Source organism: Aethalodelphis obliquidens, unplaced genomic scaffold, assembly GCF_003676395.1.
Source record: "Aethalodelphis obliquidens isolate GAN/ISIS:26980383/991018 unplaced genomic scaffold, ASM367639v1 scaffold4, whole genome shotgun sequence".
NCBI lineage: Eukaryota > Metazoa > Chordata > Mammalia > Artiodactyla > Delphinidae > Aethalodelphis > Aethalodelphis obliquidens.
Genome location: NW_020837948.1, coordinates 82,617,461 through 82,640,182, shown reverse-complemented (window position 1 = coordinate 82,640,182; position 22,722 = coordinate 82,617,461). Strand labels below are relative to the sequence as shown.

At 38.5% G+C, this 22,722-nt stretch overlaps 1 protein-coding gene and 1 pseudogene across 3 annotated transcripts; one reads left to right on the top strand and one right to left on the bottom strand.

The window, feature by feature from the left end:
• The first annotated feature begins 392 nt into the window (after positions 1 to 392).
• On the top strand, positions 393 to 18,272 carry RIMOC1 (RAB7A interacting MON1-CCZ1 complex subunit 1). 3 transcript variants are annotated; one of them, XM_027101193.1, is made up of 7 exons: positions 393 to 670; positions 5,484 to 5,590; positions 7,733 to 7,876; positions 9,025 to 9,156; positions 10,011 to 10,125; positions 15,741 to 15,927; positions 17,015 to 18,272. In XM_027101193.1, the coding sequence occupies exons 1-7, from the start codon at positions 571 to 573 to the stop codon at positions 17,025 to 17,027; spliced, it is 798 nt and encodes a 265-aa protein (XP_026956994.1). In that variant the 5' UTR covers positions 393 to 570; the 3' UTR covers positions 17,028 to 18,272. The 3 variants fall into 3 exon arrangements, with proteins under 3 accessions (XP_026956994.1, XP_026956993.1, XP_026956992.1); XM_027101192.1 differs by having other exon boundaries at positions 394 to 670; positions 15,741 to 16,023; XM_027101191.1 differs by lacking the exon at positions 17,015 to 18,272 and having other exon boundaries at positions 394 to 670; positions 15,741 to 16,198.
• On the bottom strand, positions 4,998 to 5,477 carry LOC113617620 (protein FAM136A pseudogene; annotated as a pseudogene).
• Positions 18,273 to 22,722: the final 4,450 nt, after the last annotated feature.

The following is a 22,722-nucleotide window of genomic DNA, read 5'->3' as shown; positions in this document are numbered from 1 at the left end:
CTTTTTTTTTTTTTTTCTTTAACCAGAGAAGGAATGATTAGTTGCAGCAAGGAGGGAGAATACCAGGGATCTTTCCCAAAGCAGTGTCTCCCAGGCTTTGCATATTTTAGGCAACCAAAACCAGACAGTCCTATTTTCAGACTTTCCTGTCTGCTCTGTTGACTGCGGCTGCAGCCCTGGTCACAGGGCAGACACCAGCCAGACACTTCGGCACTCTCTAGTCAGAGCCCCCGCCAAGCCCCCTCCCACCCGCACCCAGAGATCTGGCTTCTCATTGGATCAGCGTGGGGACATGGGCGGCTTCCGATTGGTTTAGAGGAGGGGAGGTGCGTCCTGACGTCACGCCCGCCCGAAAAAGTCGGCCTGCTGCTCAGGGTTCTGGAGAGAGAATTCCGAGAAGAAAATAACCCGGAACAACCTGTGAGGGCCTGAGCCTGCCCTCTTTTGGAGCTGGGGTCCCCTCCCACCTATCAGGAGAGCTCCACCCCCCCACTCCCCGCCAGCGCCGGGGTATCAGGTGACCTCAGGCCGGCACAGTCACGTGACTAGGCGCGCCCGCCCGTTGTGGCCATGGCGGCCTCAGGCTCCGGTGTGGTGAGGCGAGTGGAGGAGCTCGGGGACCTGGCTCAGGCCCACATACAACAACTTAGCGAAGCCGCCGGCGAAGATGGTGAGGGAGCCGAGGAGAGGGAGGGAGGTGGGCGGGCGGATGGTTGTTCAGAGCTGGCGGTCGACGGCCGTAGGGGCTGAGGCTGCGGCCTGTTGTCCGTGTGGATCCCAGGCCAGGACTGCCGAAGGTGTAGCCCTTCTGGCCCGCGCTGCGGGGTCGCTAGTCCACCTCCAAGAACTCACAACGCCTAAAGGCAAGGCGTTTGCTTCCAGACCCCATTTTTCATAACCCGTGAAAAGCGCTGAAATCCCAGTCATATTAGTGCTGCTTGTCTTTAACTGTGTCGGTAGCAACTGGGAAAAGGGCAAGATCTGGATGGAAGTACACGTGGAAGTTTAAATGAGTTGTTAAAGTTGGATGATGGTACGCAAATAAGTAATGGTTTTGCGTGTAGTGGAGATAGCTAGGCGTGTGTAACAGTTCGACTTTTTCATTGCTTCGTTGTGAATTTCTGTGTTATGTTTTGGATTCTAAACTCAGCTGTAAACAACACAGAAGAGATTTACATTGGTATAATTTCGACGATTCTCTCACATTCATCACCTCAGGTCTCACAAGGGCCCTGTCAGTACTAGAATACTTTCTTGGAAATGTCTGAGCGGTTTCCTTTGAAAAACTGACGGAGAATTACATGGACTTTTGTTCTCTTTCAATACTTACCAGCTGCCTCTACGTTTCTACATTATTTCCTTTTGAGTTTTGCACCTTTACTACAGATAGACAGTTTTAAAAATTCTTGTGGACTGTCTCATTGTCATCGAACTCATAGGAAAATAGTAGTGGAACGTTTTCCCAAGCGATTGAGTAGTTGGTGAATTTATTGAATAGGGTCCATGATAAAATGGCTCTAGTTCCAGTGAAGATTATTTGCTGGATTTTCTTTTCTTAGGGGTATGTTCTTAAAAACCCACAGACTACCCTGAGCTGTTTTCTTTTTTGGTTTGTGGTAAGTGAATCACATGACTAGTTAGTTCATGGACAGTAGTAGCTGTACCTGGAAGTGTATCTAAGTTACTTCTAAGTAAGCTATTCAGTGATCTCCACCCCATTCCAACTCCATTAGAATCAGTCTAAAGAGATCAAAGAATGTATGCTATTCACTTACCATTGAAACCAAAAGCCATTGTCATTTTCCAATGGACGAGTTCTTTAATCCAGTCTAGAATGAGGACTGAAAATTAAAGTGGTATATATTCTTGTTTGGAGGCTTTAAAGTTCTGAAGTGTACTGGAATTAAAATAATAGTGGTCCACGTAATGAGCTATTCATCAGTATTACTAGCAAGATTTTCTTATATTTATGAAGTTTAATTAAAACATGGTTGCATGTATTTGAATTGAACTTGTATTTTCCCATAGCACAAAAATAATATGCACCTAAAATTTGTCCTTTAATGATATTTATATTAGGTTATAGGGATTGATAGTTCCTGTTGTCTTTAAATTAGATCAGATACAACCAGACACTAGTCCATCTAAGAATACTCTCCTTTTTACCTCTGGTCAATTTTTGTTCATTTATTTCTCATTGTACAAGCATAGTATGTTTACTTTATGGAAATATACCATGAGAGGGACCTTTTCCAGGGACTATGTAAGAATCACTTGTGTTTGCCTTGTCAGTCACTACCTTGAATGGTTAGGAAAAATACTACATTTCATAAAAATTTTCTAAAATTGTGAGCCATTATCCCTCCACCTCTGTAATTATGTCATGAATTCATATGAGATACTCCTTCAGCAGCGGTTCAGTGAACTAAGTGCAAGTCTTTACATTTAAAATAATCCTGCAAATTAAGAAGAAAATATCAACTCAGTGTTTTAAGAAGTACCTAAGGAGTACCATGTTTCATACAATTTAGTTCACAATAGAATTTTTTTTCTGAGCTGTGTGGATGATACTTCTGGGCTGAGGAGAGATAGGAGGGCAGTGATAAAGAAGTAGTTTTCAATTTAGGTGAATAGTGGACCTTAAAGTGTTCAGAATCTGGTTTAGATACAGGTTAGGCTTTACCAGGGAAAACTTGAAGTCATCATATTATTGCCAACAGATGCAGCTTAAGCTGGTGGTACTTTTGTTCCAACGCTGAGCAGCTTACGTACCTGTGTAGGTGCTGAGGCTGGATCGGATGGACCCTCACCAAGTGCTACATTTTCTGTCCATTTGCCAGTGAGGGGAAAAGGATATATATTTCAGGAGGAAGCCACAGAGGGGCATACTTAGGAACTTAAGCGTCTTGATGGTGGGCATATTTAAATTTGACTACGTGAGATGATGCAGAAGTGTGGATGGCACCTTGGTATGGACACTTTATAGGTTAGGGAGGAAAAATCCATAAGAAAAAGTGAAAACATCGAAGCAAAGAGAATATGACATAAGAGAAAAGGAAGAAATTAGACCATGTAGAGGGGAAGTGAGGGGGAGTTGTTTTTAGAGGGTATATCAGAAGTATTTAGTTTAATTTTGTCTAGGTTTTGAAGGCATAAGTAATTTGTCCCATTCCTAGGTTTTTAAAGGACTAAAATATTCAGGTAGTTTGTGTAATTTTAATTGTAACAGCTATTTGCATACATAAATACATAAACACAATTACAAAGTTATAATTGCTCAGAGTGCTTACATTTTATGAGGCATTTGATTTAATCAATCATGTTATTTTTTGGAGAATATATTTATGAAGTTATAAGTTAGTGGAAGTCCTTTCTGTAGATTTATGTATATTATTTGTACTATTCCAATACAGGTTTTAAATTTATTGCTTAAACATTTTGAGTATGTCAACATCATAAAAGAAGCATTATGAAAATACAGATTGCACTTAAGAAATGGCAGCTGAACCTAGAAAGTTTTCAGTCCAGCTTTCAAGAATAAATTTCCATGATACATTTAAGTAGGATTAGGCATTATGATGTACTTCATGTTTTACGAAAGATATTATTACCATGCTGTAATAATTTCATTTCATCATTTTAGATATGTAACTTTTTTCATTTAAATGACACTCTGAAACTATGTGAAGTAATCATGGGTTTTTTTTGAAGAAAAATTAAGTCTTATTTATTTTTAAAACCAAACCACTAGGAAAATATATCACAGTCTTGAAACAGCAAACAGACATGCTGTATTATCATTTCAAGTAATAAGTTGGTAAAAACACAGCAACGTCCTTAATAAAATGATAAGGTGCCAGAACTGGGGCAAGAACAACGCAGGTCGCAAAAGTGGTATCTGGTAACAGAGGGCTGTCCCTTTTTTTGCCCTAAAGGAGTCACAGCTCGCCCCTGAGTTGCTTACTTTTTCTTCTTTGACCTTCGTGTTGCCAGGGGATTGTCTCAACAGAGCTCTGTTATTACAGGGGGCAAAGTAAGCAATACTGGGTTTAGGCTTTCATTCTGTTATGTTTTATGAAAACAAGATTTTTTCAAGGCCAGTACTTCATAACTCTCTTAATTATGCAGCTAACAATTCCTCTTTTGCTGTTCATTCCTGAATACTAACATATAGCACAATCAAAATCCCCTTTCCCTTCAAGGGTATCACTGCAAGATTGTCTTGTCACTCAGCTGACTCTGCTGCAGACACCCTCAGGGCCCATTATGGCTGCCAGTTAGAGGGAAGGTTTGCTTCGCCTATCAGTGTGATAGCGCTTCTTATATTTTTGCAGGGTCTCCAGGCTGAAAGATGTAATGTGTGAGAATTTTAAGAAATGTGTATCCACATCTTGATGGCCAGAAATGAATATCCGCAAGGACCCTTTCAAAGTTTTTATCCAAACTACCTCTCCCAACTCTGCATCTTAAAGTAACTTCATGCCCTTGTATATAAAACAAAACCAAGCAAAACAAATCCCCAGAAGCCCCCCTTTCCCCTTCTAAATTAGTGACCTCATGGATTTTGTTTTATTTCCAGTTTGTGGAAAATGCTGTAGTGATCCTTCTGGTAAACAGGAGGTTGGCAACGAACAGAAACACCTCTCCTCACACTCCACCAGCTCATAAGCAGGTCAGATGAACCTGCCAGCCTGTTGATATCTGTGTACTAAGAGAAGCTGGTACCTTGGAGGGCTCTGGTTTGGTACAAGGGAGACTCCCTGCTGCCAGGATAAGCACTTGCCACATGAAATTCAGGCTCACAAAAACTCTCCTGTGCTATCTCTGACCCAAATTTTAGCACCAGGTTTTTTCACTTTCTAGGATTCAAACACAAAGGAACCAGTGTCCAGAGGCAAGTGACATAGGCCTTAAACTTGCTGCCATCCTTAATTTCCTCATTCATAAACTTTAGAAAACCCAAATCCGCATTCCTCTTTTTAAATAGAATCCTGCCTTCAGCCCTGATGGCCAATAGCAGACATCTGTTTCCCAATGGATGAGAGAGACTCCTTCATCTTGGTCACGGTTGGGATGAGGTTTATGTGGTCATCCACACACTTGGTCACGCAACTCTCCAGCTGCTGCTTCACCTGAAGCTCTTTACTCCCCGCCTCTATTGAATCTTTGGCTTTGTCGTTACAATGCATAGTGCACTGGGCCAGGCGGTCCTGGAACTTCTCTAGCTCGCTGGTCACCAGGGCCTGGGCTTGAGCCAGAGGTGCATGGCAGTGCTCAATGCACTGGTGCACTTGCTGCATGGACGCCTGGCTGTCCTCACAACAGCTGGCGCTGCACCGGAAAATGAGGCCCTGCATCTTCCGGATGTTCTGTCTCTCCAGACTCTTCACCATAGAGTCCACCGCCTCCTGCACCCGGAGCTGCTGCAGCTGTGCCATGATGACCCCACGCTGCTCCAGTAATCATGTTTTTATCTCTTATAGATCACTTTTTAATTCGGGCCTCTGCAGCTCTAGAAAAATTGAAACTTCTGTGTGGAGAAGACAAAGAATGTTCAAATCCATCAAATCTTCTTGAACTTTACACACAGGTACTGAAACAGATGTGGTTTCTGACGTTGAGGCAGTTTGCTTATTTAAGAGGGTTACTCCAAAATTTAGGTGCGATGAAAGCAGTTTATTCTTTGTGTTAAAAAAACTGTATGTATAAAGCATATAGACTTGAAGCTGTAAGGCAGTAAGAATCCTTAAAAAGAAGAAAAGTTTATTGGATGTGTTGATAAAAAAGGAAAAAAATCTTGCAGATAACAGTATTGCTTCCCTTTATAGATAATTAAGCAAAACTCTCAAATGGGGCTTCCCTGGTGGCACAGTGGTTGAGAATCTGCCTGCTAATTCAGGGGACACGGGTTCAAGCCCTGGTCTGGGAAGATCCCACATGCCGCGGAGCAACTAGGCCCGTGAGCCACAACTACTGAGCCTGTGCGTCTGGAGCCTGTGCTCTGTAACAAGAGAGGCCGCGATAGTGAGAGGCCCGCACACCACGATGAAGAGCGGCCACCACTTGCCACAACTAGAGAAAGCCCTCGCACAGAAACAAAGACCCAACACGGCCAAAAATAAATAAATAAATTAAAACAAAACAAAACAAAAAAACACTCATGTGCAATTTCCAAGGTGTGAAAGGTTAGTCAGAGGGAATGGAGGTTTCTATAAGGGCTCTGATTATTTTTTTTTCCCTGAAATTCACCTTTCCTTTGGATTCTCAACTTGACTACCTGTGCTTTTGTTATGCAAGTCCATAAGATTTTTCTGTTCCCCCCCTTTTTTACTTTCCTTTCAAATTCAGACCTTTCTACAGATAAGATCTGTTTTCTCAGTTTTCTCAAACACTGCTGAGGCAAGTGGACACTAAGAAACATAATTTTGAGGGACTTCCCTGGCGGTCCGGCGGTTAAGGCTCCGTGCTTCCACTGCAAGGGGAATGGGTTCGATCCCTGGTCAGGGAACTAAGATCCCGCAGGCTGTGCAGTGCAGCAAAAAAACCCCAAAACACATAATTTTATTATAGTAACATTTGTGTACCACTTTATAGTTGACAGAGTGCTTCGTATGCCCTTACTTGATTGCCAAGGGATAATAAAGATGAAGTGGTTTATAGGAAATAGAGTAAACTTAGTGAAGTTTCCAAAATGCACGTTCATAGCACTTAGGTGCCTGACACTCTGCTTTCTGTTAGGAGGTACATGGAGATGCTTTCTGCCTTCTGATGTGGTTGAATGAGCCTGTAACAACTACCCACAGCCCCCCGAGAGCTGTTACAATTTGGGAGAAATTTACCTCTCTTTTCTTTCAGAAGGTTCCTTGCTTGTCTTGTTTCTTTCACATGGGAGAGTTCTAAACATTTTAACTTATTTCTAAGAATAAGGCAAAAGAATTAGAAATATAGATTAAAATTCCCCAAACCCCTTTGGATCTTACTTATCGTTCTCAATCACCAGGTCGTTTTCCTTAGGATGATAATCTCTCCCTTCCTGGTTTAGACCTTCTACAGGAGAGCACTTAACACTTAAGTAGTGCTGTTTGCTAGGTAATGTTCGAAGTGTTTGCATATGTTAATTCATTTTACCCTCAAAGCAAGGGACTTTGAAAGGCATCTGGATCAGTTTCTTCATTTTGTCAATGAAGAAACTGGCTCCAAAACAAAGATAAAATATGACTTGTCCTTTGTTAGAACTCAGTTTCCTTAGTCTTAGTCCAGTAGATTAAACAAAGAAAAAGGATTGGGTAGTTTTAAAGTGCTGGTGCTTCATTTGAGAAACAGGTAATCCTTTGAAGATTCAGTATACAAAACTAGAGGTAGTGACCTTGTCTTGATATGGCAGGCATTTAGAAAATGTTCAGGAAGTATATATGTACAAATAGCAAAGACTATAATAATTATGCTTTTCATAATTATATTGTATATAGTTAGCTTATCTGAATTAAAACATAAATACCCATTTTACTTTTTGAGGGAAACTAGATTATCTTAATTCAGTATTTTAGAAAAATCCTGTGAAGTTTACTATAAAGTTCATCTTAGATTATATTTATAGCTAGATATTTTGACTACTTAAATACTGTGCTAGAAGATTTAAATGTCTAATAAAGTATATATATGTAAGATTAAACTATAAGAATTATTTATTCGAGTTGAAATCATTTATACTTTTTTTTCTCTTTTACTTCAGGCTATTTTGGACATGACATATTTTGAGGAGAACAAGCTAGTAGATGAAGATTTTCCTGAAGATTCTTCACAAAAAGTAAAAGAGTTGATCAGTTTTCTTTCAGAACCAGAAATTTTGGTTAAAGAAAATAACATGCATCCAAAAGTAAGTTTTGCACAACTATGAATTATGGTGGAATGCTGCTGATTACTGTTATATTACCCTTTAGAATCTGTATTTTTTTTTCTTAAATGTATCTTTGTTTTAAATTAAGATTGAAGGAGGGACATAAGAGTTGAACATTTCAGACTGATGTCACAACTCAAGTATCATATTTTTGTAAATATGTTTCAGAATGTTTGTTTGATGGAATTATATTGTAACTACAGTGCCTAGTAATTTTCTAAACATACACATTTGCTGTTTCTGCTCCCTTTACTTTTACAGATGCTGTGTTTTCTTGAAGGTCCCTAGTAACCTAATACCACATCTCTCGTCCTTTCAGTCTTCTTCTGCCTGGACATTTGTTGCCTTTCTTACCAATGATCACCCCATCCCTTGGAGGCCCTGCATGCTCCTCTTCATCTCTAAGAGGCCTTGCTCTTGCTCTTTTTCAAGCATCTCCCCTCTCTTCCAATCTGGAAACATAGGCACTCCCCAAAGATATCTCCTTAATCCTCTGATAGTCTGTAGTTTGTCTTTGCTTGACAACTTGTTTTTACTGCTGTCTCTGTTTAGATGATTCCAAGATTTTTGTCTCTAGCCCTGGCTACTCTTTCAAGCAAATAATTTCTCATCTTGAACTGTCCGCTGGCTTTCTCTACCTAGATATCTTTGTTGCTCTTTGTGTTTATCAGGGAATGCTAACTGTGGAAACAAATAATCCCAAGTTTTAAATGATACCACATAGTAAAAGTTTGATTTATTAAAATTGTTTTTGTGTATATCTTTTCATTGTTTTATTTTAGCAGTAGTAGAAATTGTTTCAAGTAACATATTTCTGAAAACTTATTTTTTCAGTCAGATTATGGAATACTTATATTTCAAATATATTAGAGAATTGGCTACTAAAATACTTGAACATCAATTTTCTAGAAATATTTGTAAATTGGAGTAGTTATTTTAATTTTCACGTAGCAATAGATTTCTATATTTCTAATTGATTCAGAGTAAGGCATTCCTGTGTAGGTTGCTAAGTAAAGAGCAAATTTTGTGAAATGAGTATTTTTTAATTGCTCAATATTTTGAAATTTAATTTTGATTTTTACAGACACGAAGTTTCTCTTTTTAGCTGTGTCTTTGTTGTATTTCAGCACTGCGATTTGCTTGGGGATGAACTCCTGGAATGTCTCTCTTGGAGACGAGGAGCCCTACTCTACATGTATTGTCATTCTCTGACCAAAAGGAGAGAATGGCTCACAAGAAAATCTAGCTTGCTTAAAAAGGTGAAAAAGCATTCCTCATACATGTTTTATTGTTGACATTTATAGGTTTCCAAAAGCTGTTTAGTACAGGATTAAGAGTAGAGGAATCAAAGGGCCTGGGTTGGCATTCCAGGCCTGTACTTACCAGCTATGTAATCTTAAACAAATTGGAATTACTGTGAAGATTAAATAAGATAACATGTAAAAGCCCTTTGTAAACTGGGAAGTTTTATATGTTTTTTTTTAAGTTCTGGATTTTTATTTTTTATTGTACAAGATAGATAATCTATATTAATTTCTAAGCATATTTTTGGCCTGAAGAAAACAAACTTGGTTGTGAGCCTCTCTCTATCAGCAGATCACTCCTAAAGATCCCACATGACCCTGCTCCTAGGAAATTGTGGCCCTCTGATTTTTCTTGACTCTTCTGACCAAATTAGTAAATCCAAAGATCCTGTCTTAATATTTGTATCACTAAGGATCCTTCCTAACTTAGGTTGATTGTACACATGGTTTATGTGAGTTTGATCATAATATTTCTAAATTGTAATAAAGTACATCCATATTTTTAACAAGTTTTTGAACACATCTTTATTATCTTTAACCTCCTCTTGCTCTGATGACATTTTTGACAAGTATATTACTGAATCATGTGTTCTTGGTTAATGATTTCTCTTTTTTTCCCATACTCTTTTACTAATTGGAGGGTTATACTTATAAAAGTTTTGGGGTAGTAGGTCCTTATATTGTAATGTAATAATCATATGATATATCTGTATATTAGCCAATATTCTCTTGAGTAAAAATATTAACATTTGAAGTTTCTGCAGTTCTGCATCTAATACTTGGATTCTTTGTCTTTGACTTTCATTTAGTACCTTGTTGATGGAATCAGTTATTTGCTACAGATGCTGAATTTTCGGTGTCCCATCCAGTTAAATGAAGGAGTTTCTTTCCAAGACCTAGACACAGCTAAATTACTGAGTGAAGGTAATGTGATCCTTTTTGTAGTTTTCTAAGTGTTTTAAAGCATTTTTAAATTTTAAGAAGTTTAGTAGATTTAACTTTGATTGAAATAAATTTCAGGTTACATTATAGACAGAAAAATAATAAAAGGGCTTTTTAAACAATTAAAAAAGTCTTCTCACGTAATATAGAGAAATACTGCTAATCTCTGCTTAGTAATTTAGGGACAGTAATATATCATGTTGCTTTTACTTACTTTGCATCCCCACAAAGCCCTGATCCAGCTCTAGGTTCAGCTAATTGTAACAGAGACTGGAGGTAACTTTTATTTTATTTTTATTTTTTAAAATTTATTTTATTTATTTATTTGGTTGCACCAGGTCTTAGTTGCAGCAGGCGGGCTCCTTAGTTGTGGCTGGCGGGCTCCTTTGTTGTGGCATGAGAACTCTTATTTGCAGCATGCATGTGGGATCTAGTTACCTGACCAGGGTTGAACCCAGGCCCTCTGTATTGTGAGCGCGGAGTCTAAACCACTGCACCACCAGGGAAGTCCTGAGACTGGAAGTAACTTTTAAACAAGGAGAAATTTACTGCTTTTTCACTTCAAAAAGGTCTAGAGCTGGTTATGGTGGCTTCATGGCATCATCAGGTTCCTATCTTTTTCCTCCATCGTCTTTCAAAGTGGAGCGCTACAGCTTCAGAAGGAGGCGAGTTATATAGAATGCATGTAAACAGTACTTGCCAGAGTTGTGCAACATGCATCCCTGTTGAGGACATTGCTTCCATTCTCAGTGTCTCAAGATGCTGCTGGAGCTCCTTCCGTCTCACCTGTGTTCCAGTCCATAGGAATGGCAAAAGGATGTTTCTTTCAGCCAGGTCTTTCTTTCATCCTTCTCAAGTTTGTTACAACACTTAGAACACTTCTACCTACATTTCACTGGCCAGAATTTAATCACATGGCTTCATATAGCTACAAGGGAATCTGGGATGTATAGCCCTTTACGTGATACATTGCCATCCCAAATAATGTCTCTTTACTAAGAAAGAAAGGAAGAATGAATATTGGGTGGTAACTGCTAGTTTCTGTCATAAACTTATATGCACTTAAAAATGTTAGGAACTGGATATAGAGCATCATTTGGGTTTTAGACTGAGGTTTGAGAGGGAAGAACCACTTACTTTTAGCGTCTCTTTTTACAAATGGAAGAACTGAGGTCCTGATATGCCTGATAAGGTCACATAGCTGGCAAGTGATGTTAGGTTCTTTGTGTAAACTTTCTTTATGCTTCATCTGAAATTTTGGGGAAATTTTGATGGGGAAAATTCAAACATGGGGAATAAGAAGAAAACTTCTTAGGGAAAATTCTGTGTTTTAATTCTATAAGTGTATTTTAATTCTTTCTTTGTTAGCTTCTATAGGCTTTTCCTTTCCATTAGAAAACATCACACAGAAAAAAAACACCATGATTTAAGAGCCATTAACATATGACTGGCTACTGTTGTCCAAAAGTTGTTACCTTCAGTTTATTCAGGCAAGTAGCTTGTCCTAAAAAAACTCGTGACTATAAGGTGCTCCTTCAGTGGGCATGATGTTTTGACAAACATGGGGTGTTTTGATTTATTTGTGGGAAGTATTTATTCCAGGTAACTAGTGAACCGATTACCTGCATTAAAAATGATCTTTCTAAAATTTCCTCACCCACATGGATTGATTTAAAAGAAAAAGCAGAGATGGGCATTAAAGCTTATTTAGAACCAAAGAAAAGAGCACAAGTCACCAATTTCCCTTATTCGCCCATTTCTAGTCATAAAGTCACATATTCTCATGGCCTAGAATTTTTTTATCACGATGCTTGTGATACTGGTGTCTTCTCTTGGATTATAATTGATTACACTCGCCTCTATCTTCCATTGCTTCTTCAACAGGGGAATCAAAGGCACAGAAAGGGTCTCTTTTTTCCAGGAAACAACAAAACAGCATCAACTCCCTAGCAGTTTTGCCACAGGCATCAGTCCTCTTTTGGTGCTGACTTCTTGCTCTCATCTAAAGCAGTTTGTTCCTCCCTACTTCATTCCTCAAGATGTAGATTAGAAGCCAGGAAGCCTACTTTTCATAGGCTAAATTACTCTTAAGGCCCTGGTGGAGTGGTTCTAATTTTTTTTTTAATTTTTTGTTAGTCAATATAAAAAACATAATTCGGAATAATTCTTAGTACTAATTAGAGAGAAAAGTTCTATGTGAATCATCAAAATATTTTTGTGGCCAGATGTTAATGATAATTTGCCTGATTTTACATAAAACTCAAAACAGTGTATACTTAGTATGATTTTTATTTCGTTTTCCAAGGTGAGATAATCATTTTTCCTTTGGTCATTACCTGTATGCCATTAAATTTTCAGCTTTTAAAAATTACCAGGTAATGTATTCAGTAAATCTTTTTATCTCATTTCTATGGTTCATTCTTCTGTGGGCCCTTATAAAAATAGCCTTGTCAGGATAACTCTGGAGTTAACTAGGTTAAAAGATTGTTCAGCTGTGCACATCCTTGGGTTATGCCCTTTTTATGCCACTGAAGAGCCCCCTTCCCAGCAGCCTTTGGCTCATTCATAGCTTAGCCCAGAACCTGGATTTCAGATGGCTTAAAGGAGCAGCTCTGAATTGACATCACTAATTGCTTGGGTAGCTTGTTTAAAAATACAGATTTCTTTTCTTTTCTTCTTTTTTTTATGCTATCTTTTTTTTAAAATTAAATTTATTTATTTATTTTTGGCTGCGTTGGGTCTTCGTTGCTTTACGCGGGCTTTCTCTAGTTGCAGCGAGCAGGAGCTACCCTTCGTTGCAGTGCTCAAGCTTCTCATTGCTCTGGCTTCTCTTGTTGTGGAGCACAGGCTCTAGGTGCGTGGGCTCAGTAGTTGTGGCTTGTGGGCTCTAGAGTGCAGGCTCAGTAGTTGTGGTGCACGGGCTTAGTTGCTCTGCGGTATGTGGTATCTTCCTGGACCAGGGCTCAAACCCTTGTCCCCTGCATTGGCAGGCAGATTCTTAACCACTTCGCCACCAGGGAAGTCCCCAAAAATACAGATTTCTGTGTATCACATTCAGGTTCTGATTTAATATGTGGAGTTCAGGAATCTATTTTTATAATCTACCGTAATTATGATGCAGTCAGATTTAGACATCAGTGCTTCTAGAGAATGCCAGTCTGGCCACCTTTTTTTTTCTATGAAGGTCATCTTTCTGCCATCACTTTTACTTAATGGGTTATTCACTCTCTTCCTCCCTGCACCCCGCACTCTCTTGATGTGTTTGCCAAGGATATAAGCAGTGCAAAGTGAAGTATTTTATTGAAAACAATGCTGATCATTAGCAGAAAAAATACCAAGGAAAATTTGTAGCAGCAAAAAGACTATAGCTACAGAGTAATGGATTCCTTGGGGGAGTAGAGAGGGAGAATGTGTAATTTTTACGTTGTTCATTTCTTCCTTTGGTATTTTAACGCAGTACAGTAGTTTAGCATAGTCTGTGGACCAGCAGCCTCACCCTAGGTCCTAGGACTTTGTTAAAAATGCAGATTCATAGACCCAATCCCATACCTGAATCTGAAAGTTTTGGAGGTGGGAGCCCAGCAATCAGCATTTGAACATGTCCTCCAGGTAATTCTAATGCAGGCTAAAGTTTGAGAACCACTCTTTAGCATATAGCTATTCATTCTCTCCTCAGAAACAGCTTTCCAAAGGATATCTGTGTACCTTGTTTAACCATCACTCCTTGTTAATATAAAGGATGAGGCTAACTTAGAGTTGGGCACAAATTGAATGCCAGCTCTCCCTTAAGCAAACACTTCTCATCTTTCCCAAGTGGCTTCACTTTGTGGGACTTACTTCAGCTCCTCCTCCTGCTTAAAAGTTAACCTTCTTTTCATTTTTGCTTCTGTCTCCTTACTCCCCTCTACCAGTCTTTTGAGGAATAATTAGGGTGTAGGATCACAAAAACGAAAAAGGATATAAATTCAGTGAAATGTCCTATCTAATATGAAATATAATTCTGCAGTGAAAATCGTTAATTTGGAAAAAACAGCAAACTATTCCTTAAGAAAACTCCATGAAATTAAGGAGGGCATGTGGAATCTTGATTTTTGCGAACTGGGGCTTAAAGAGCTTTGGTGAGTTGCACAAAGTCAATAATTTACACCCAGATCCTCTTGATTCTAGGTCTGTTTCTTTTTATATTCTAAATAACATCTAATGCTATTCCAGCTTTTTCTATGAGGTTTATGACCTTTTAACTATGAAGAAATGAAGTGAAAAGAAGTGATTATGGGTAATATGCATTGTACTTACTGAGTTGTTTTATACATAGAAAGCATAATTTATAGAGTGTAGCCCATCGTATGTTCATGAATGCAAGCCTCAGATTCTGCTCTTAATTATTTCTTTTGTTGATATAACAGTGTAATGAATCAGTTCGTCTGCTAAGCTTATTCCTTCTCTTGCTACTATTTATAAGCTGAATTGGAGGTGAGGTGAAGTGTTACCTATAGGGACAAACTCTGAGACTACCAAAAACTTGCAATAGATTCAAGATAATACAAACTGTAACAGTTTTGGAAGCTGAATTTTTCTTGTATTTTTATACCTCTAGTACTATCATAGTCATTTCTGATGAGCCGTATTAGGTGAGCAACTGAGATTATGATGCTCATTTATTTGAGGTAAACTTTTCTAGTCACACAAGTACCTGTCTAGTAGAATAGATCATTTATTTGTATTTTATGACTTGAAGAAGTTAAATAGTCATATAATTTAATAGCACTTCATGCATTTTTATTTTATGTGTTTCTTAAGAAAATTCCATGAAATAAGTAGGGCATGTGGAATCCTGATTTTTGCAAACTGAGGTTTAAAGAGCTTTAGTGAGTTATACAAAGTCGATAATTTATCCCCAGATCTTTACAATTCTAGGTCTTTTTGTTTTTATATCAAATTAATATACTTTGTGTGTCATAAATGTTTAATTATATAATCACCTTCCATAATAAGCACGCTTTGAACTTTTGATGGAAATCCTGCAATGTATTCCTTTTTCCTGGGAACATAAAGCATCTTGGATACAATTTAACATCTTTGGTAACTTAGAATCATATGGCCTCTAAGGGACATGATTATGCAGGATCATCTCTGTACACTGCTGTAGAAATATAGGAACTGTATTATTGATCCTGAGTATACCCCTAAATAAAAGCTGTGTTCATGGATGGGATTGAGGGAATCTCTGAGTACTCTGAAATTGTATGTGGAATATGGGATGTACGTTCTGGGAGAGGTTCCATCGATTTAGATTAGATTCTCAAAGAGATCCTAAAGAGAACACCAGAAAGATTAACACACTGACCTATATGATTCTTTAAAAATAATTCTTTTTTTGGGGAGGGTGGGATTGGGTCTCTTTTATAGATAAAATAGAGATAGAAGTGCCTATGGAATGAGGATTGTGTTAGTGATATTTGGCTTTTCTAAGTACAGCTGTTAAATGAGAAGGGAAAATGCTTAATGATGTAAAAGGATTTTATTAGAGTCTTAATCACCAGGGTTTCTTTTTAAATTTTTAACTTCTAATCTCTCAACTTAAATGACTTTCCCAGGAATATTTAGTGACATTCATTTGCTGGCTATGATGTACAGTGGAGAAATGTGTTATTGGGGATTGAAGCATTGTGCAGATCAACAGCCAGAAAATCATGAAGTGGATACTGGTGTTTCTGGAGCAAGCTACACTACACACAAAGAACCTTTGGATTTCCGAGAAGTAGGAGAAAAAATTTTGAAAAAGTATGTATCTGTGTGCGAAGGACCCCTGAAAGAACAAGAATGGAATACAACAAATGCAAAACAAATTTTAAACTTCTTTCAGCATCACACTAACTAGTAAGTTCATCTACTCCTTTTCAAACAGGAAAACAAAAAGGCTCAGGAAATGGAAGTTCCAGAAAAGAAGACATATTGATACTGAATTTAGGAACATTACACTACATAAAGATAGCCAGCATGGTTACCCTTTTTTAAATGCCATCACCATCTTCCACTATATATTCTTTTTATTAAAAAAAAAAAGATTTTTTTTGATGTGGACCATTTTTAAAGTCTTTACTGAATTTATTACATTATTGCTTCTGTTTTATGTTTTGGTTTTTTGGCCGCGAGCCATGTGGGATCTTGGCTCCCCGACCAGGGATCGAACCTGCACCCCCTTCATTGGAAGGCAGAGTCTTAACCGCTGGACCACCAGGGAAGTCCCTCACTATATATTCTTAAACCTGTGAAGGAATGATTCTTTAATATCTAAAATGGCATTTATGTTATTCTAACTCACTCTGAACTACAGATATCCTGTAACTAATACTAAGGAGAAATCCAATTTATCTCTATAAAGAGTTTTTTTCTATTACTTCAGATTTTTTTTTGTTGTGGTACAATATACATAACATAAAATTGAACATTTTAACTGTTTTTAGATTATTTTTTAATCTCCCTATCTTGAAGTTTGCTGCACTTCGGAGATTAAAATCAAGTCCCCTCTTTGCTTTGTATATATGCTATAGATATAAAAATTGGCAAAATGAAAAATTTTGACCAACATCCATGTACCATTTCCAGACTAAGATAAATAATGAAAGACTCCACAAAAGAATTTTTGTTTGTTTCACCACGTACTACTAATGGCATTTAAAATTTTTAGTCTATTAGGCATTTTATAAAAATTTCAAAATTTTCCTATTTTGTTTCAAAGAATATGCACGGTTTATTAAATGAATAATGAAGATAAAACCATGTTAGGTTAGTCTGCCATTAGTCTTATGTCTTTAGAGCACATCTTTTCATGTTTTGAAATTTTAATAGTTTTTGTCTTTAATTGTAGGGGTGAGTGTTAAAGGCCGAGAGCCCCACCTGGTATCTTGCTGACAGTCTTTCTGTCTACCTCAGTTCCTGTTGTCGTCTTGGGATGATCTGTCTGATACCTTGCCAATATCCTTCACCTCTGGGCCGTTGACTTCATCACATTCCAGGAACTTAACTCCCACGGCCTCAACATGAATATCACCATCCTGAGTTTCTCTTTCTGAAATCTTAAATTTCAATAGCTAATGACATTCTTATCTTTCCAGTTTTTTACTTCCTCATTTTGATTGATTCTTCTCCCTCTTATTTCTTTTGTATCTCTTTAGCTTCCTCATAGCCTCCTCCTCTTGCTGCCCCCTTTTCTCCTCACCATCAGCCTCTTTCAGATTTTCTTCCTTCCCTGTCCAGCCTTGGCCTTATGGGGCACCATATGACGTGCTCTCCACAGTCCCTTCAAATCCATCTTCCCCTGGTCTTTCAGCCTAATCATTCTGCAGTCCCTCAACATTGAATTAATCCTATCGTTCTACCTTCTTTTTTTGGGATGCTGAGTTCCATGTGAAGTTCCTGCAGCTCCTTCAAAGTGGAATCACTCTAAGTGTCTTGCCTTCAGCTTTAGAAGAGCCCTCAGTGTAAGCCTTTCGTCTGTTACTAGTGTGGCCCCTGTCCCTTTCCCACTGTGGCTAATCCAAACCTCTAACTTGCCTTATCACTCTCCTCTGGCCCTTTGTCCCCTCCCCTAGCACATGGCTGTTGGTCCTGTCTTACAGAAAATAGAGACTATGAGGAGGTCAGTGTTTGTTCACCCATTTTGCCCTGCTCATGTCCCCGCTTTGAGGAGGAAAAGAGGTATCCTGCTTCGTGTTGAAGACTAGTCTCCACGTTTCCTCTCTGCCGGCTCCCTCATGCCCCCGACGCTTCTCTTTTTTCTGCCAATATCCTGTACGTATTGCTCTTTTCCAGAATACTGTTTTTTCTTTTTCCTCCCTCTTCTCCCATTTTTCCTTCCTTCCTTCCTTTCTCCCTTTTTTCTTTTTTACTTACTCTAAATACAGTTGACCCTTGAACAACACAGGTTTGAACTATGTGGGTCTACTTATACGTGGGGTTTTTTTCAGTAGTAAATACTACAGTACTACACAATCAGTGGTTGGTTGCATCTCCGGATACAGAGGAATTGCAGATATGGAGGGCTGACTAAAAGTTATATGCAGATTTTTTTTTTTTTTTTTTCCGGTACACGGGCCTCTCACTGTTGTGGCCTCTCCCGTTGTGGAGCACAGGCTCCGGACGCACAGGCTCAGCAGTCATGGCTCACGGGCCCAGCAGCTTCGCGGCATGTGGGATCCTCCCGGACTGGGGCACGAACCCACATCCTCTGCATCGGCAGGCGGACTCTCAACCACTGTGCCACCAGGGAAGCCCTATATGCAGATTTTTGACTGCTAGGAGGATTGCACCCCTAACTCCATCATTGTTCAAGGCTCAACTGTGCATTTATGTGATGTTATTGATAGCCACAGCTTCTATCACCTGTAATGTTAGGCTGACTCCCAAACCTGTAGCTTGAAACCCAGCTTCTACTTTCTAAACCTTCTTTCTAACTGCCTATTAAATATCTTCAGTTAGACATCCCATAGTAATTTTAAATACGATATGTTCAAACAACTAATCCTTACTTTTCATCTAAAATCTTTTCCAGTTCATGTTTTCTCTTTTTTTGATCTTCCACGAAGCAGGGCAACACAGAATGCTGTAACCTACTTCTGCCTACCTTGCCAGCCACATCTCTGCAGCTCTTCCTGTGTGATCATTTTCTAGTCCAGTGTTCCTTAGGCTCATTTTTGATCAACATTCTGATGGAGCTGCTTGGGACAAGGAGAGTCTCTCCCTATCTCTGCCTTTGTCTCCTTGTTTATCCTTACACAGCTAAGAAGATTTTTATTTAACTTAGCTTTTACAAGTTTTGCTATGAAAATAACCTTTGTGCTTTCTAAGTATAAATGTTTAAATCACAGACTGCCCACCCTCACCCCACCCTTTTTGGAGAATCATGATCAATCACAAGTATACTAGTTCCTTCCCCAATGTGCTGTGTGTATTTTTTCCTCAATATCCTCGTTACTTCTGGCTGGAACACTTTGCCCTTCTTTGTAGTCAAGTGAATACCTATTTATCCTTTAGGACTCAGCTCCAGTGATATTGGATCCATAAGCCTTTTTCCAGCCCTTTTCAGTCAAAGTTACATGTCATTCTGCTTCTGCTCCCTGAAACTTCCCCAACCCATGTTATCACACTGATCACATTGCTTTATAGTCATTTTTCTTATGAGTTGGCAAACTCCGTATTTTAAAAATGTATCTTTATGTATAGTGCTTAATGAATAGTAGGCCCTTAGTAATGTTTTTGAATTAATAAGAGGTATGATTCTTAAGTGCTGAAGTCTGCCACAAAAGGGTTACTGCTCTTGGATTCCAAACTGCCCTGACCTCTGTACCAGTGGTTGACAAGGCCAAGAGGGAATTACTCCTCAGAGGAGTAAAGTATCATTTAGATCTAGAACCAGAGAAAAGTAGAGAGCTTTCTCTTCAGAAGCTGGGAACTCCATTTTGTCTTCATGACCCTGTGAACCACTTGGGTCTCTCACTGGTTGGTACACTAATGGGGCTACTGTTGGGTGCTTTTTGTACAACTTTTTCATCCCCCACACAATTGGAGAATAATTTGTAGACCATAACAGTTATAATGCTTTTTACTGTGATGTATTACAAAACAATGGACAGTACATTTTTGTATGTGTTAAAGCCTGCTATGTAAATTCTGTTTCATTTAGAATGGATTAACTTCAAAATACCAAATACTCCACATAAGAAAAGTACTATAATTACTGTAATTCACTCATCAACAACTATTATGTGCCTATTACATGCTAGGTTTTATCCTAGGCACTGAGTATATAGCTTTGTAAAACACCAGAGTTTGTTTTCTAGTGGAGGAAGTTAACGCATTTTAAGAAATAAATGTGTAGCTTGGTGAGTGATGAGTGCTAATGAAGAATAAAGCAGGGCATGGGGCTAATGTGACTCAAGAGGGGTGCTGTTTTATTTAGGGTGGTTGGGAAGGCACCTGTAAGCACCTGTCCACTTCAGCATTTGGGTCTACCCCTCTGGTTGAATACTGTTCAGTGTGCCATTGCACATTCAGTATATTCATGAAGTTTCTCTTTCTTATGGAAGTTTTGATGATGAATTAAACAATGAATCACTACCTAAGAACTTCTCATTTTGATCCCATTTAAAGGGTTTCTCTCCAGTGTGGCCCTTACTAATGGGTAAGTGATAACCTAAAGACCTTGTAGCATTTATTACACTTGCAGTTTCTCTCCATTTTGAACTCTTTGATGGTTACTAAAACTCTGTTAAAGGATTTTTCATAATCCTTAAATTTGTATGGTTCTTTTCCATTATGAATTTTCTCATGTTATCTAGGCTTTGAGACTTAGTTAAAGGCTTGTCTGCTTTGCTGCATTTATAGGGTTTCTGGCTACTGTAAATTGTTTGATGCTGATTAAGGTGCAGATCATGAGTGAAGACTTTCCCTTACTTGTTTGCATACAGTAGAGTGAGGTGAGAGTCGTTGGCTAAAACCCCACAATGAAATTTACATTCCTGCCTTTACAGTCAGTCCCCCTGGGAATTCTCTGATGTTCATTAAAGTGGGAGATTCATTTTAATGCCATTTTTTAAAAACCCACAGCTGGCTTATATGCTAGTTTTAGATTGCTTGTCACTTTTCTCTCTCCACCTTCCAGGGCTCCTTTTCTGACTCCCATAAGGATACCCCTTCTACCACAGAATACAGGATTCCATAGTTCTCTAGTATCACCTCCTTGTATTATTTCTTTTAACACAATATGAGCTATCATGGAAGTATTACATTAACATACATTTAATGTATCCACAGTTAAAATATGCATTATGTATTCGTGCTGCTGTTCCTTACTGTTTTTTATTTTCCTACTTCTAGTGAAAATTTCCAAGTAAAATGTTTTGGAGCATATAAAATTTAAAAAAAATAAAACCATAGTCCCATATTTGTATCTTTATTTTCTTTTATATCTGAGTGTTGTGTCAGAATGAAAACTTTTATCATGTTAGTTTACGATTTATAATCAAGCAGGACCCTATGGGGCCTTTCTGGGACAGATTCCTCCCCTCCCCCCATGTCCTCCACCTGCCTCTTGTTTATAGAAAAACTTTAGCCTCCTAGGCTTTCCCCAAGTTCCAAAAATAAATTTAATCAGAGAAGTGAGAAAATGCAGAAACAAAGGAAAACAGTCAAACAGGACAAAATAATAATGGTTTAACCATTAAACAAAGTCAAGGACCTTTCGTTCCTCCTCAAGGGTTATAGATAATATTCTGAGCCATACCCTTAGAGCTGTTTTGCAAATACTGAAAATCCCACCAGGTGGAAGAAGTTAACTATATGCTACCCACAAGCACATAGACCCCAGACTGGTTGGAACCAGAAGGTTGATGTTGCTGACTCCCGATTACCTCATTACCAACCAATCAGGAGTGTCCACGAGCTGACCATGCACCCCGCAACCCTCTCCCTCGCCCTGTCTTTAAAAACCTTTTTCTGCAAGCCATCAGAGAATTTGGGTCTTTTGAGCATTAGCTGTGCATGCTCCTTGTTTGGCGCCTGAGGTAGATGCTGCGCTTTCCTTCACCACAACCTAGTGTCAATAGATTGGCTTTACTGCATAAGGGCAAATGGACCCAAGTTTGGTTTGGTAACATACGATATTATTTCTTCTGGTCCTGATAACTTTCAGACAGGGTGGTTTAGTGGTTAGGAATATGGGTAGAGGCCTGATTAAATCCCAGCTCTGTTGTTTCCTAGCTGTGTGATTCCATATAAATTATTTAACCTTTCTGTGCCTTAGCATTTTATTAACACAGGAATAATAATAATATCTACTTCACAGGTTATTGAAGAATAAATGAGTTAATATTCAGAGTGCTTAGTTCAATGCCTAGCACATGGTAAGAGCTCAAAAGTTATTTTCCTTAATGGCCAATTCTATGTATTGGCACACCTCACTCATCATGCTAAAAAGTACCATAATACTCAGGAACCAGAATAATTGAGTGACAAACTCTTGTTCTGACCGGTGAGCACTCACTGCCCTTTGCTCAGTACAAGTGGTGGTGGCCATTCTAAATGGGAAGAAGTTTTCAGAGAAGAAATCACTGGCTGTATAGGCATCTTAAATGTTTGTAATAAGTGTGGCTGGGAGAAAACCTACAATTAATTTTCATAAGTTTTCAGCCTCAGACTCCAAAAGTATATATACCTGCTGTATACTAACTTCCACATTTACCAATCAGCTTGACTGACTTGGCTTCTGGTCTCACTCTTACCTTTTGGTCTCTTATCTCACAAGTCAGATGCATTTAATTAATATTAGTCATCTAAATATTATGGATACCCTATTTAAAAATAGATTAAACTGGTAAATCCACATGATTGAGTAGCATGTAGCTTTAAAAACCAAAGAGGAATATTTCTGTAAAATGCTATGGAGTGGCCATATTAAGTGAAAAACAAGGTGGAGAAGGTGTATAGTACTATTTATTTAAGAAAGAGTATAAATGTGTGTAATAATCTTGTTTGCTTATATTTTTAAAAAAAAAACTTTAAAAAACGGTTACCTATGGT

What these genes read in the sequence shown, in the direction of transcription:
- RIMOC1 (XM_027101192.1), top strand. Translation starts at nt 571, where the DNA reads ATGGCGGCCTCAGGCTCCGGTGTGGTGAGGCGAGTGGAGGAGCTCGGG. An exon ending in CGAAGCCGCCGGCGAAGATG is followed by an intron (nt 671 to 5,483) that starts GTGAGGGAGCCG and finishes TATCTCTTATAG; the next exon opens with ATCACTTTTTAATTCGGGCC. An exon ending in AATCTAGCTTGCTTAAAAAG is followed by an intron (nt 9,157 to 10,010) that starts GTGAAAAAGCAT and finishes ACTTTCATTTAG; the next exon opens with TACCTTGTTGATGGAATCAG.